General features: G+C 40.2%; 1 protein-coding gene across 1 annotated transcript in view; it reads right to left on the minus strand.

The window, feature by feature from the left end:
• Prkd1 (protein kinase D1) overlaps window positions 1–17029 on the minus strand; it is a 371822-nt gene that overhangs the window by 160385 nt on the left and 194408 nt on the right. The window contains exon 2 of the mRNA XM_008829250.3: window positions 11687–11825. Coding sequence (XP_008827472.2) covers window positions 11687–11825 — 139 coding nt within the window. The remainder of the gene's footprint in view (window positions 1–11686; window positions 11826–17029) is intronic.

A 17029-nucleotide genomic window follows, 5' to 3' on the forward strand; every position in this document is an offset into this window, starting at 1 on the left:
TGTGTGTGTCTGTGTGTGTGTCTGTGTGTGTGTCTGTGTGTGTGTGTCTGTGTGTGTATGTCTGTGTATGTCTGTGTCTGTCTGTCCATCTAATGTCTGTCATTCTGACACAGAAAGAACAGAGAGACGAACGCAGAACTGAATACATAAATGAAACATATGTTACAATTTTCCCTGCTAATTAGGGAATTGTCATTGCATTGGAATAAGTTGTGGGTATTCCAGTATGTCCTTGCTTTCAAAAGAGAATCCATGGACATAATATCATGAAATAAGATTGATTAATACTAATCAATGAAAACCAGTAAACATCAATATTGATCAATACATTTCTAAAATTGTATTCAATGCTAGTATATAAATTTCCCATAAATTTAATTATTTTTCTTAAAAAAGCAAAAAGCATCAGTGATTAACTAAAAGCAATTCTTCAAAGATAGATTTTTGTTTCCATGTAGCTAGAATTCACATGCCTAAATGCTGTATTTCTTAATCTAGATAATAGCCACCGTCTCTATCACCAGCATCTTATAATATTACAAATTTTTGTAATCCAGCATAAATTACAACATGTATTTAGGGTAATGTTGACAGAAAACAAGAAACATAGCTAGACACAGATTGTGTAAGTATTCTACACAGAACAGTACACTGTAGTATGCCAGGGTATTACGTTATCATCACAGAGACCTTCAGTTAAGATCAGGAAACACGGTTACCAAAACACTAAACATCTTTCCCAATGACACACAATAGTAAGTGGGGCCTCTGAGAACTAAAATCAGGCCATTTGAGGTCAGGCGTATGGTTTTAGTGTATATTCTCTGTAGAACACAATGAAATAAGATAAAGAAATTAAGGAATTTGGAGAAATTAAATATGTCAAATACAAAGAGTTTGTGTATTGAAAGAAGTATAGCATTGACTTGGAGCTATTAAAGATTCAGAATTGAAAGGCTGAAGCCAAATACGTTAGAATTCTTAAGAATAACACTGCTCATTTAAAAACACAGAAGAACCATTTGGACTATAAGGGCTTAAAAAGTTTACACTCTAAGGAACTTAGAGGATGATTTAGTAGAAGACCTCTCATGAGATTTCTGCAATAGATCTACTAGCAGTATTGCACTGTAACAATTCCTCAATATGTCATGTCAATCATCATTTGAGGTATAGTTGTTCCGCAGGGCTCTCTCTCTCTCTCTCTCTCTCTCTCTCTCTCTCTCTCTCTCTCTCTCTCTCTCTCTCTCTCTCCCTCCTCCCTCCCTCCCCCCTCTGTCTCTGTCTCTGTCTCTGTCTCTCTCTCTCTGTGTGTGTGTGTGTGTGTGTGTGTGTGTGTGTGTGTGTGTGAACAATGTGATCCACACTGTTATCTTTAGGGGTAAATTTTTTTCCTCCAGTAAAGCTATTTTCTGATGGTGAGGAAGGCAGCTGCTGGCTTTGTGTGTTGAACACCTGAGTAGCTAGTATGACTAGGAAACTTAATTTCGGTTTTATTAATTTTGACTAAATGTACATAGCAGATATGGCGAATGGTTACCACAATGAACAGTGCAGATCTAGAGGGGATGGTTGGACTGTGTGTCTCTCAGCAAATGATCCTAATGGAATGTTTTTATGACAGATGAACAAAATAAGAATCTTAATATTTTTGTTATCTAGTATAGGCCAAGAAATAACAATCTGTGTTGCCCAACACAATAGAAAAGCAATTTTAATACGATTTAAATACTTGAAATCTAAAAAATCCTTACTATATTTTTACAGAAGTAAGCAAGGGAATATATATTTTCAAGATAGCATTACTGTCAAAAACACTTTCCTTATCATGGTCAAATTCTGTAACTCATCTATTTCAGTATCTCTGGCATGAGAATATTTCATTTTTAACACAGAATGTGGGATTTCTTTATTTTACTTTATTATTTTTATTTTATGTGTATGAGTGTATTGCCTGTATACATGTAAGTGCACCCGTGTCATGCAATAAACGTGGAGGTCAGATGAAGGCATCAGATCCCCTAGAACTGGAGTTACAAGGCTACCATATGGGTGCTGGGAATCAAAGCTGTTTCCTCTGCAAGAGCAGTCAGTGTTCCTAACCACTGAGTCATTGCTCCAGTCCCTAGAATGTGGTATTTCTTGAGAGGTAAAATCCAAATAACTCACTCAAATGTGGTATATAAGACAGATTAATAAGATTCTTGAGGGCTGAGGGTATTGCTTGGTTATATAGTATGTTTAGCACACACAAGTCTTGCCTGTGGGTTATAAAACAATTAGTGTAAAAAACAAAAAGAACAAGCCTTACTATATTTTCTAGAAAAATTATAAGAATGTAAAGTTCTCTGAGTCCCTGCTGCATCATCAAGAACCAAACATGTAAGGTTTATATACATGAGAATATAAACTGCCTTCTTAAGACGTAAATATTGAGCCGGGAGTGGTGGTGTACTTAGTCTCAGTACTCTGGAGACAGAGGCAGGCGGATCTCTGCGAGTTCACAGTCAGCCTGGTCTACATAGTGAGTTCCAGGCCAGCAGGAGCTAGAGGAGACCCTGTCTCAAAAAGATCCAAAGGGAAAAAAAAAAACAAAACAAGAAGTAAACGTTGGGAATTTCCGGCTACACCGTGACCAAAGAATGAGAAAAGAACGCCCCTCCTGTGTGGTGTAATTGCCTTTGTACTGATGTTTATCTGGATAGCAGCTGCAGTGATGTCCTCAATTAGAACAGTAATAGATACACAAAGGGAAGAACTACGGTTCCTGGCTCAAACCCCTTCCGGAATTGGTGAAGAAGGAGCCCCAGGCTAGTTCTGTGGGCAGGAAGAGCTTGACATGAGCTCTGGCAAACACGACATGTGCACTGACAGAGATCGTGGAGCCTTGGACTCCAGGGCTGCTCCACATGAGTCAACTTTTCCTACAGGTCTTGCCAGCTGACCCTTAGGCAGAGACAGCTGTTCTGCTAGATGGGTAAAGATACAGAGGCCCAGTGTGGAATGCAAGAGAGAAGGAAAAGCAGCCACAAAGGCCAGCTAGAACCTCGGGGGATCAGCCCCCACTCATGACAGAAACATGCTTGAGGCCCGCTTCAGGAACACCATGTGGACGGGACACGGAGGATCAGGTGAGGAAGAAGCACCCAGCAGGTGAAGCAGGTGAGGTCCGCTCTCAGGGGTGCATCCAAACAGGAACAACTACCAACTGCACGTCGGAAGAAAACCAGTAGTAGGAAGAAAATGCAAATGTTAGGAAAGTCAGGAGGAAAGAATGCAAGCAGGGTTACCTGGTCACCTGGTCACTGTGATGGGCACAGCCACAAGTTATATGAATCAGAGAGAAACTAATTGGCATTCTATGAAGCAGTCCTTTTGTTGTATGAAAGGTGTGAAATATACTGCAAAGGTTTGAAAGCAGGACTGTTTCTGTTTAGCATACAAAGAAACCATTTCCTGAATTATCTCAACAATACCTAGAGCACAGCAGGGCTGGGGAGATGGCTCAGTGGTTAAGGGTACTTGGGGCCAAGTCTAATGACTTCGGGGTGATGTCTGGAATCCACATGGTGGAAGGAGAAAACCAACTCCTGGAAGTTGGTCTCTGACTTCCACACACAGCCTTGGCATGTACAGCCATACACAATTAAGTAAATAAATAAATGTGATTTAAAAAAAACAGTAAAGTGTAGGAAAAATGTTTAGTGATGTGACAGTAATATTAATTATACTATCAGATTTAGCTGAGGAAAGTCAGTATAAGCCACTAAGAATCAATCCTGACAGGAGCAGTAAGACTTGAAGCTCATTTTGAGAATATCAGTGTAATCATTCATTCGCTGATTTTTCATGTCGTTAATTTAAGCATTCACGAATTCAACAAATATTGACCACGTGCAACATATATACCACATTGCATGGATTCAAATATGAAAATAAATGTTTCAGCCTTCGATGAATGTGTATTCATGAGCACGGAGGTAGAATGGGCTTGGTACCTCACATTTGTCAGGCATCTTGTGAAATGCTTTATATTTAATTTCATAAAATCTAAAGCGCAGCTACACTGAAGATAGTGTTAATAGTGTATTATAGGTGATGGACTAAGACTCAAAAGAAATGAAGTGAGTTGCAGGATGTATGAAAATTATATGGCAGATGAGACTCAAACCCAAACCTTTGCCTGCAATCAACTACTCGTCAAATTCAAACTACATACAGTTACACTCTAACATGAATCCAGTACATATTTCCAAGTTCTACACCAGTGCCTAGTACATTAAAACACTCTCTTTAAATCATCATTGCTATTATTTTGCTCAGAACAATCATGCATAAAATTTTCATATGAAATATAAGCCTGCAAAGAGCTTTTCCTTGTCCCATTGACAAGGAGTGAATATTCCCTCTAAGGTCTAGGGAAGAAAAGAAGGAAAAGCCATGCACCACCGTGCCACGGGTCCCTGGAGAAGCCACTTCACAAGGAAACCATCAGAGAAAGGAAACAACGCAAGCCAACATTCTCAGACTGACGTCATGACTGGGAAGTCAGAGGTTGCAGGGAAAAATTCCAACCTAGTGCTCTTAGGAGTCTCTTCCCCATGAAATGGTTCAGTGCAACACACACACACACACACACACACACACACACACACACACAACTGAAAATGGAAGGTATACTTGAAATATAAGAATGGAAGAGAATTAAAATACTATTGATGATAATAAGTAGATGCTGAAGTGATAAGATCAACTCCACATGGGAGAGAAGAGCATAAACATCCCCTTTATGTAGTTTAGCTTCTCGGGTTTGAGTTTAGTGAACACATTAACCAAAAATATAATTTTCAGAAACCATTCACGAGTACAGAAGTATATACCATTCTGATTAATGTGATTAGGGTCTGTCCTGCATTGCCCCATGCAGCAGATGTACCCCATGTTGTCCACAGTACCCATGCTGTCTACACTGCCTGTCCACTACTCTGTTAATATCAGCTACAGGTATCAGACACACTGTCAAGGTACTACAGTGCTTCTGTCCAACCCACCCTTGCCAGTGCCCTGATGTGGTCATCGTGCCCTTGGTAGAAGCCTTGGTTGTCTCATTGCGCAGGCACTGCACCATCTTACTGCAGCTCAGGAAGAACGGATACAATATAATAGGATTTTGAGAAACTACATTCATATACATTTTATTACAGTATATCATAATATACTGTACAATTACGTTATCATTAATTATTATTGTTAATCTCATACTGTGAAGAATTTACACACTGAACTTGATCATAAGAATAAGCAAAAGCATGGTTAATATAGGAGTCCACACTACCTACCAGTCTTCAAATTTCCCCCCAAGGACAAGGAAACGCAACCCACATATAAATGTTTCATTTTTGCAAAACTGCCCATAAGATAATTGTACCTAAAGATAGACAAGAACTGGCATCATTCAGACTGGGATACTTAGACCCAAAGCAATTACAAGAAATAAATATATACTGAGTACTAAAGGCCAGATCTTTTACAATCCTAATTATCCAAACAGTATTAAGGTCAATAAGGTGCCATCCATAATTAATTTTGATTTCTCAAAAGTAAAAAAAAAAAAACCTTTATCTTCTAATGTCTCATGGGAAACTACATAGCAGTGATCTAGCACACTCTCAGAGGTTTCCATTTCACTGGTATCAGAGAGGGACTGGGGACCATTAAGCAGTGGACTTTATATACAAGAAATGGACATGCGTAGCATGGCGCCATGGAAACCAACAGCTTATGCTTTCTAAACAGAAGGGAAGGCATGCCCACAATGTTCCTACCATGCGTGTTTCTCAGGATTATATTTTAGGCACTATTTAGACAAAAAGAAGGTCACTGAGATGATTTTCATTTTGCTTAGGGTAGTGAATTTGTCCCCTGGCTAAGCAGTGCATTATCATTCTATTTTATATTTTGTCTCAGCATTTTTTAACTCACTATGTAGCTCAGGCTGCCTTGAACTTCTTACAGCCCTTTTACCTCAGTCTCCTGAGTGTTGGGATAAGAGCCTCCAGGGCGTCCTCAACCCGACTGCAATCTGAGTAGTTGTATTAAACATTTATTATTATTTTTTTATGAGAGAGAAGAGGATAATGGTTCTGTAATAAAAGTAATGTCAGTGAATCCCGGAAGTTCATTGCTGTCCTTTGTGGTCATAAACACCATCAATGCTTCCTGGAAATATAAACTCTCTAACTGTAGAAAGAATTCTTCACAAAAATCCTGAAGGATTTCTGCTCATTGGTTCCAAATCAAGATGAACAGTATGAACAGTGAGGGAGCACTGAGCTTCAGGCTCTGGCACCAGCCCCTTCTTCCTGAGGAATGTGGGCAGTTAAAATCCATATTGCATATCTCTTCCGATATCAGATTGCTCTCTTACCAAGTCATCATGAAGGAAGCAAGGTGGTTTGGATAATGTGATCTGTTTCAAAAGCATAGGAAGCAAAGATTTCTTTCTGCCTCTCTGTCTCTATTAATCTATCATCTACTTTCCTTTTTTTCTTTTTTCCTTTCTATGTTTGTATGGTATATGTGTGTATCCACATGTATGCATATGCACCCAGAGGCAATGTGAGGTGTCTTCCTTAATCACTCCACCTTATTTTTTGAGACAGGGTCTCTTACTGAACCTGGAGTTCACCAATCAGCTAGACCATCGGCCAATAAGCCTCAAGGATCTGCTTGCCCACTCAGCCCCAGCACTGATGCTACAGATATACACTGTCACGTCAGCTTCTCACACTGAGGGCTGAGGATCTGATGTCAGGTCCTCCAGCTCTTGTAGCAAGCACTTGACTGACTGAGTCCTCCTCCTAACCTCTCAGCTTTCCCTTTTTATTTTTATTTTATGAGTATGACTGTAATGTTTGCGTGTGTAATAGTATATTCATATCGTGCAATGCCAGCGGAGGACAGAAGAGGATATTGAACCCTCTAGAACAGGAGTTTCAGTTGTTAGCCACCACGTGGGTGCTGGGATTTCAACCCAGGTCCTCTGCAAGAACCGTCCGTCCGTGCCCTTAACTGCTGAGTCATCTCTCCAGCCCCAACTTTCCCTTTTCTATGGAAGAACTCTCCCCTCTGTGACAGGGAGGATCCCTCTGCACAGAGACTAGATGCCTATTTTTCAGCCTAGTCATTCTGTGGGCATGATCTGGAGGAGTATTTCCGCTGTGAACTGAAGAGCCAAGACATGCTAGGTGCCCAAAAGAGGCAAGAACCACACTGAGATAAAGAGAACTCTGCATGTGGATTTGGAAAGTACAGCTCCACGTTATTGTGGACCAAAGGTTTGCAGACTTCTACAGAACTCAGTCCTTCAGTGTTGCATAACCTGACATTTCTCAGAGTTATCAGGCCTCACTTCTTTTGAACGGCTACCTAGAGGGCGAAAAGCAGCAGCAGCTATTATATATAGATAGCAGCCCTGCACAGTCATCCCATGAACAAATGTGCTTAGGGGATTGCCCTGCATCAATCTGCTTCATTTATGCAATAATCTATAGTACAGGCTGTCTCCATTTCCCAGATGAGGGAACTGGCATAGAATCATTGACTGTCTTGCCAAAGTGTTGGTGGTAAAGAACAAAGGCCCTCATCCCAGACGGCCCGCCTCTGGGAACTACCCAATCACTGTACTTACACTTTACCTGAGGACCACAAAACACAACCTGGAATCCAGATACTGTTGCAGGGTATTTTCATTTACTATGACCTCCTTGTTTAAAGAAAAACACAAATAAAACACACAAACCTCAGAGGTTTTACCATCCGTATAGCATCATAAAGGAGACCAGGGACACTTCCTGTCCAAGGAGTATGAATCTGGTCTTCAGCACTCAAGGAGGACCCGACACATTTGACAACCACACAAGACAATGAAGACGGATACCATGTGGGATGGGAGAGGATAGTCACCACTCTGGGGAGGCTGCAGCTCTTCTGAGAGTCCTCTTCAAATTCACTTCCTCTTTTATCAACCACATCTAAATGTGGTTTGACTTTATATCTAGCACGGAGTTCTCTCTGCCTAATTTTCTGCTCCTGTGTCACTGCCTGAGACCAGGCAAAGACCACCTTCTCCTGAGTTACAACACTAGCTTTCTAATGAGGCTCTAGACAAAAAGGAGAAAATCAGCCCATGTAGAGGCAGTGTTCTGTGAGAGGAATAATAAGATGTGATCTGTTATAAGAAAAAAATCCAAGGAAGATTCAAATTTACCACTGATTTCAAAATTGCGATTTTATCAGTAGAATTTTTATAATCCCTGTGTATTCCTGGTGGAATCATCTATTGGATACACACACACAATTACTAGTGATGAAGAGAAAAACAAGTCCATACAGCACTGCGTCGTATAAATACAGATCTATTACTCATCTGCTGCTCTGGCTAAATAATCAGGCTTTGATAAGAGGTCGATCATGAAAAAATCTGCAGATGTATTTCCTAAGTCGTATTTAAAGTTCAATACCATACACTTGAACTTAGACTTGACTTTGGCTTCAATAAAAGAAATTTCCATTTGTATTTGTAGCATTTTCCAACTTCTTAACAATAGAAGTAATGCTGATCCTTAGCCTGACAAAAAGGATTTACCAGCTAGGTATGTGCCCTGAGGAACTCTGATGGAGCTCTGGCTTTTTTTTTTCTTCTTCTTTACCCAATCCATGAGCAATCTTTTCCTGGTTTACTGGGTCTAAATGTGCCAGCTCACACAAGTCATGTTTTTCAAAAAGAGAAGGATAGCAAAAATATCCACAAATTATGTAGGACCAGGCCCGGTTAGCTGATGGATAACGAAAGGTCTCAGCAGGAATGACGTAAACAAGAGAAAAGTTTTGATGTCTGAAGAAACGAAAATAAATAACCTTTCTCAAAATTATGTTTTCCAGATTTTCTCTCATTTTTTTTTTTACTGGAGTCTTATGACAGAAAATGTTTCTGATAGTGAAACATTAAAAAAAATCCCAAAATATTTATCTCAAATGGGAGGATAAAATTTAATTTGTGAGAGGAAAAAGCAGATAATTTTGGTATACAAAATTTAACAGTAAAATTACAGTCTTCAAAAGGGAAGTTCCCATAGTTTCTTTTGGTTATGAAACCAATTAGTCGAAAGACAGTAGACAGGATGTCCAGGGTCCTATGCCATTAACTATGGGGGGCTAAGTGAAGCCGATCCCTAATCACACCTCCAGAAAGCAGCATGTACACAGGCCAGGCATAGCACCTCCTCATCACGGCTGAATCAGGAACAACAGAGCACGCCATTCAAGCTCCCTTCCATCTAAGGCCTGCAGTGTCCTCTGATTTACGGCTTGTCTGTCTCATATTGTAATGCTGTGTAATCCTGCTCACAAAGCTAAGCATTAGGGTAGGAGAGAGACTTAGGAATAGGAGGACTGGGCTGCCAGTGGAGTTCACAGGTCAGTACAAGAGATCTGAGCAAAAGTGAACATATATATATATATATATATATAATTAAATTTATTTAATCAGATAATTTAAGGGTTCAGCGAAAGTTTGGGAATGAAAATATGTGATTTAAAGATAGAATTGGATTGTTACAACATGGTTTCTTGGAAGTACCAATCAGATGGCAGACAATTGTGAGGACGTCATGCCTGAGCTGGGGCAGCAGCTGGGAGGCAGGGCTGATCTTAGAGCCTGTCGCTATCTTGCATCCATGGAGATAGGGCAGCAGAACACGAAGGGTGATGACAGAGAAGTGAAGTATGAACACGGGGAACTCAGATCTTTGGGAAGGTGAGAGACAGAAAGAAGAGTGTGGTCCTCATGAACTGAGAGCTCTGTGGGGCTGTCGCCTTGGCCTGGCTCCGTGTTGCTGGGCGGTCATGTGTATAGGCAACGACATGCCCACAAACATCCCCTGCACAGGTGACATCCAATCTGTCTGTCACTAATGAAAAGCATTTGCTAACAAAAGTAAAATCTAAGGAGAAGTAAATTAAATTTAGAAATATTAGTATTAAATAATTATCATCTATGTTTAGATGTTGCCATAGGGAAAACACACTCAGATTATTAGCAATGCAGCCTAGTTTTGTATTTAATATGAATTATGGCATGAATAGACCCAGCAAGTGATTTTCTGGAGAAATTTATCTCAGGTAGAGTCTCTGGTGATCAGAATCAAAAAAGTTAGAAAACAGCATGTCTAGCCACTTCTTCTAAGAGGCCAGGTACAGTCAACAAATGCTAGAGCAGTGGACCACCAAAGAGAAACAGACTGGAATGGAGCCCATGACTTCTTGAAAATGTTAATTTAAGAAATCTTTAAAGCTTTAGCAAATGCTCAGACTCATATACAATAGAAAAAGATGATTTCTTTTGTTAAAGGAAATTTTATTTTGTCACACCTCGTTATCTGACAAGTGTGACAACCCGGACCTCACATAACGAAGATGAAGACAGCCGGTAAGCAGAATTAGCGAGCTGAAGCAAAGCGTAGCAACAGAAATCAGCAGACACAGTGAATGGAGATCAGTGCACCTACAGCCAGCACAGAGGCAAAGGACGCCAGGAAACCAGGTCTGGAACATCTGAAGCTACTGAATTTCCTTTAGTCAAAGATGCAGCAGGGAGCCAAGGTCAGAGAGGAGAAGGGAGCTGTGTAATCCACATTCTTAATGATTTTTTCCTTTTATCGTTTTAACGCACAGCTGAACACAGACTCTGCTCCTCACCACCTCAGTCACTCATCATTTCAAGAACCTGCACTACAGCCATCTTTGGTGCTGTTTTAAAAGTTAACATTTTTTTCCTGTATCGATCGGCACAGCACTAACTTTTTAAATTCTAAACAAGGCATGCAAAAGTGGACAGAAAGAAACACAGCACTTCCTAGGAAGTGAACTGGTGTCCTGGACACGATGTGACATCTTCAACCTCCTGAACTCTACCAAGGCTTTGGCCTCGGCATATTAAATTGGCTCAGGCCTTTAACACCAGTGAGCCAATGTCTCCCTCTCCCGCTGTTATTTCCTGGTTTCCAGACACCCAGTACATCTGGTGACCTGACAGCCACCTCGGCCATCAGTGTTGAGGTTTTGGTTTGTTTTTGCTGCTGTCCCAGTCATTCAAGCTGCTGTGTGAGATGATGTGTGTGTACAGGTGTGAATGTGGGTGTGGTGCGGGCCTGGATGTGGGTATGGGTCTGAGAGTTGGTGTGGGTGTGGATGTGGATCTGAAAGAAGGTGTGGATATGGGTGTGGGTGTGTTAGGAGCTTGGAGGAAGAACAAAGTGTGGATACAAGATAGAGAACCTACGGGGTGTGAAAAAAAGCCAATCAACAGAACCCTTTGCTTTGCCCACAACTTTCTTCTTTCTCGAGAGTCTTCTTGACGTAGCCTGGCCTGGTCTGTAACTCACTAGATATTCCAAGCGGGCTTGAGCCCATGATCCTTCTGTCTCAGCCTAAAAGCTGCTGTATTAGATGTGTACATCCACGCCTGGATCTTTCCACACTTATTCTGAAAGTTTATGCGGACAGCGCTCCAAAATCTCTTGTTGGACACCAGTATGACACAAGTTTTACGTTAATTAATAACCTTTGCATAAGAATTCTCCAAAAACAAATTAGTAATCTTTAGAGAGTGAAAACAGGATCCTACCTGACAAGACCACTTCAATAAGATCTCCCTCCTGGATATCACTAGCGGTTTTCACCAGCTGAAGAATGTTTTCAGAGGTAGGATCATGGCGAAAGAGCAGGATCTTATCATACAATCCATAGAAACCACACTCAGGAAACTGCAAATACAATATCACAACAGTTTAGGTAATGCAACCTTCCTAAATATTTTGTCTTAAAACTAAAATAAATTCAGGGCACAGCTATGGACCAACTAGGAAAGTTCTAAGCCTCTAGAACATTCAAGTGTATTTTCTTTTTAAGTAATGAATGGCAGACTTGATGGTCACAAGACTCCATCAGGGAAAGTGTCATGTATCATAGGGGCAATAATGAATGACCACATGGTTTTCTAATCAACAAGAGAGTGGAGGAAAGGTTGCAAGGAAATGTCTATAGTCAAATGGTGAAGAAACACAACAGATGGGAACAAGCATTGTATTTCTCACATAAAGTGGGAGTCAGTGTATCAAATTATACTGCCAACTATGGCAATATGTCCCCCCCCCCGAAAAAAAAACCAAGTCAGTTTGTCATACGAAAATATAAGACGTGACTCAATGAAACTAAATGCACTGTGGGCTCAGAAGTGGTATCTAGAGCCTATGACTCAAGAGGGAACAAAGGAGGTAACCCAGCTTTGCCTTAGGCTGTCCTGCCTACAGTTCCCTTGATTTCTTCCAGTCTGTCAGTCCACAGTCACACAACATTGTTGGAAAGGGTCATCTGCCCCAGCATGAAGATTTTCATTAAAACAAGCAAGCCATGCGACTTTGGTAGGTGAAGAGGTTGCTGTTGCCACATGGCTTTCCTACATAATTACTGATGGCTGTTATCAGGTTTGTGATATGGTGGGTGCAGTTATATGGGGGGGTGGGGGGACGATGGCCTTTTTGATCCTGTAACCAGTGTTGGATCTGATCCTCCTGTGAGCTAGGCTCGGTGGCACATGCCTGGGTTCCTATCATTCTGGAGGCTGAGACAGGAGAATTGAAAGTTCTGGGCCAGGCTCTGTCACACACTGTGTCTGAGTCCCAGGCCAGTTTCAACTACACAAAGATACTCTGCCTGAAAAATCACTTTTTTGAAAAGTGGACTGTTTTCTACTGTAAGAAATGTCCACGATCCAATGCATTCTGAAGGTTAATGCAATCTATTATGAATACCTCTTTTTTATTCATAAAATTAAGGGCTTCATTCATATGAGCCCTTTGTATGAATTAAAAATAAATGTATTCAAAACATTTTCAGGCTTTTACAAGTCTGTGTGGATGACAAGGCTTAAATCTACTTCTGCATGTCTCTGAGTAGAGTTGACTTTCCTAAAATAAACAGGACAGCTGAAATGATGTCACTGCTTCCACTGTGCTAATTAAAAGTGGAAAAAAAGTGGTTTGCTTTAAAAAATGTCTCCACTATTATTAGAGCACAAGAAACAAAGAGAAAACTGAAATACTATTTTCCATGGTCTTAAAAACAGTGGAAAATTCACAGACTATTCTTAAAAAGCCCACTTCCTTGAAGAACAATTTGCATGACATAAAGCCAACATAGGGACATCTGTCTATGAGTTTTAATGAACATCAATATCCGTACACAAATTGCATCAAGCTATGAAACATATTCATCAATCCCAGAAATATCTCCTCTCCCCTCCTATCCCCCCTGCTTTTCCCCTTCCATTCCCTTCCTCCTCTCTCCTCCCAAAATCTAACCACAGGTGCAGGTCCACCTCTGTCCCCACAGATTGCCTGATGTACAGTTTCATATAAAGGAAATTACACAATATATTCTAAGTATATATTATAGATAAATAGATACAGTTTTCCAGGTTTCTCTTCACTGTATGGATTCTTTTGCTTGTTATAATTTTACTGGGATTCATTCATACACTGAATGGATATTGTCTATTAATATTTCGTTAAATGGACCTAGCATGATGTCTACTCACTCACCAAGGGACATCTGTCTTTTTCCCTAATTTGTGGCTATTACACATAAAAGCATATAGACACTTGTGTACAAGTGCTTCAGTGGAAGTTTGCTGTCACTTTGTGTGGGTAGACACCTAGGAATGGCACTGCTGGGTCATATGATAAATGTGTGTTGGATTTGTATGTCCATCCTCATGCCACAAGGTATTCCTTATTATCCTGGCTCTACACTGACTGGAATGCAGGCAGAGTAACTCCTCTTCCAACCCATTTCTTTCCCAAGGTAATTTTGGAAATCATATGACCTCTTGATTTCCATATGAATTTAAGAAACACATCATCATTTTCTATCAAAAATATGCTGTGATTTTCAATGGCCTACATAGATTAATTGGGGGAGAAATACATTTTCAACACAGAGATTTTCCAAGATGGGCCAGACATAGCTCAATTTTAATTTATTTGAACAATATTTTGTAGTTTTCAGTATATGTGTTGGGCATTTAATATATTATTTTATGCCAAGTAGTTACAGTATAACTAACACAGTAAAATTCAGCCATTTTGGGTTGGGATTTTGAAAGTTAAAAAAGGGATAGTATAAACATATGCTATATACATATAGACACATAGATATAACATGAACCACAGCATAACAACATGGCATATATATCTATATATCAATACATGATGGATGATTGATACATAAAATGATAGAGACAGACAATAAATAGATGATAAAGATAAATATTAATCAGATAGATGATAGAAGATAGACTAGATAGATGATGGATGGATGAATAGTAGATAGAGGATAGATAGATGATTGATAGATGATGGATAGATAGATGAGGATGGATAGATGATGATAGATGATGATAGATAGATGATAGATAGATAGATAGATGATAGATAGATAGATAGATAGATAGATAGATAGATAGATAGATAGACAGAGTGAGTGAGCTAGCGAGCGAGCGAGCGAAGGCTTAGACCACTCCAAAAACTTTCCCCATGCCTAGGGAAAGAGGTCAAACATCACTCCAGCAATGTATTTTCCCAGTTCTTGAAAACACTTTTCTGTCCCTATAATTCAGCCTTTTCAGATAAGTCCATCAAGTGGGGTCACACAGAACAATTTTTTGGTTCAAGTAAAAGGGTCACAAAACCAAACCAAAGGTCATGAATCAGGGAAAGGCATTTGGTATGGAGGAGCGGGGTGATAGGAATTGGAGAGAAATAACATAGAGTCGGGGAAAGAGAACAATCAGAAAGTATTATATAGGTTATTAAATTGTCACATTGTCAAAAGCAAACAATTGTTAAAACTAAGGTTAAATGACATTAATATAAAAGCAAATACGAAAAATAAAAAAGCAAAATCCAAAACAAAATTTTGAGTGTGAAGTTTCCCTTTAGGATAATTTGGAGACATCTCAGCGTTATAGTACGTTATCGCCTGTCTGGTCCAGCCTGTTGCTATTCCACACGGTCCTAAATATATGCAACAGTCCACATATGGATTCCGCAGCTGAGGGATATCTGAGCTGCTTTACCACATCAGTCTAGGCAATTATTTTTCATATGTTCTGCAAAGCACATGAAACGTTAGCAAAAGCAGACGGAGTGTGTAACAAACTAAAAATCTTCTGCATAGCTAGGGAAACAAATACCCTAATTGAAAAATGGTCAAAGTATCTGAAGAGGCGATTTTAACAGATTAAATATTTAGCCATATGTATGAAAAAATGCTCTACATTACTAATCATCAGAGAATGAAAGTTATAACCATAATGAGATGTCATCTCAGAAATATTAGACTGACTATAAGGGCTGGAGAGATGGCTCAGTGGTTAGAACACTAGCTGTCCTTGCAGAAGACCCAGGTTCAAATCCCAGCACCCACATGGCAGCTAACAACTGTCTGTAACTCCAGTTCCAGGGGATCCAAAGGCCTCTTCTGTCCTCTGAGGGCACTGCATGACATGGGTGCGCTTACCTACATGCAGGCAATACACTCATACTCATAAAATAAAGAATAGTAAATAAAATGTTTTTAAAAAGGAAATATTAGGCTGACTATAATAAAAGGCAAAAGAGATAACAAGTTGTGAGTAAAAGATATAGAAAAGGGAACCAAGGTCTGTGTACAGTTGGAGTGATGATGAACTTATGGGATGTTTACAATCACTGGTTCCTTTTTACACTATCCATAATAGTCATGATAAAGAACCAAACTAAGTGTCCCGCATCATGTAAGTGGCTACATAAGGTGTACACACAGTGATATAATAATCACACTTTATATACAAAGAGACATCTTTTCATTTCCAATGATACCAATGAACCTGGAGAAAATTACGCTTAGTGAGATGATCCAGGCAGTGACAAACTGCAGGATCTCACTCATGCATGGAATCTATCAACATGAACTTTAGGCAGTAGAGACTGAAATGGTGGTCACCAATGTAGATTTCAGGGGAGGGAGTAGCTGGCCAGAGGTTGGTCAAAGGTCAGAAAATTTCCATGGGATAAGTGGGACAGCTCAAGAGATCTATTATACAATTCAGTGACTCTAGTTCACAGGGTATGATAGCCTTATGAATAGCAAAGAGAGTAGATTATGTGTATTCTTAGCACACACAAAAAAGGTTAAGTATGGGAAGTAATGTTCTCAGAATCCTGGGCCAGATGCCAGACAAAAACTCAAGTCCAGCCAGTTGTCCCAGAGATCAAATGGAAAAAATAGTGATGTAAAACAGGAAAGGAATTCATTCATTATGATCATTTTGAGAAGCAAAAGGAGATGAAAGGTCTCATCCCTGTCTTCAGGGGTACTGACATTAGCTCCAAGGCTACCCAGGGAATGGGGACAGAAGGATGTTGCTCAAACATGTCTGGTTCGTCATTATCTCAGTTCTGGTCAAGGAAATTGCCACTGCTCTAGGTACAATCCACTTTGATGCTGAGGAAATTGTTGCTCCTCAGGGGGCTGCAATGAGGGGACAACCTCAGTTTGCCTCACAGGATGTTTATCTGACAGCCCTGTGATCCACCACAGGGAAGAGTTGGCTCTTTGCGAAGATCGCTTCTGCCTAGGTGGGTCAGTCTCAACACAGGGCAGCCTGCCTGCAAGGCTCTACTTTTTCTTGAGTGTGTTAGGCAATCCCTGACAACCTCCAGGCACCACTCCTGGGGTCCGAAGCAAGATACTGTAAACGCTAGAGGTGGGAAATCTGTTGTAAATGTCACTCTTCTCTTGTGTGACAGCATTGGGCGGGGGGGGGGGGGGGGCTTTAAAGGAAACTTCTCAAAAAACAAAAAACAAATCTGGGCAGGAATTTGATCCCAAGTTTAAGACAGAGAAAAAACAAAAATAAAGAAAAATA

The sequence above is a fragment of the Nannospalax galili genome, unplaced genomic scaffold (assembly GCF_000622305.1).
Source record: "Nannospalax galili isolate Female #2095 unplaced genomic scaffold, S.galili_v1.0 scaffold554, whole genome shotgun sequence".
Lineage (NCBI taxonomy): Eukaryota > Metazoa > Chordata > Mammalia > Rodentia > Spalacidae > Nannospalax > Nannospalax galili.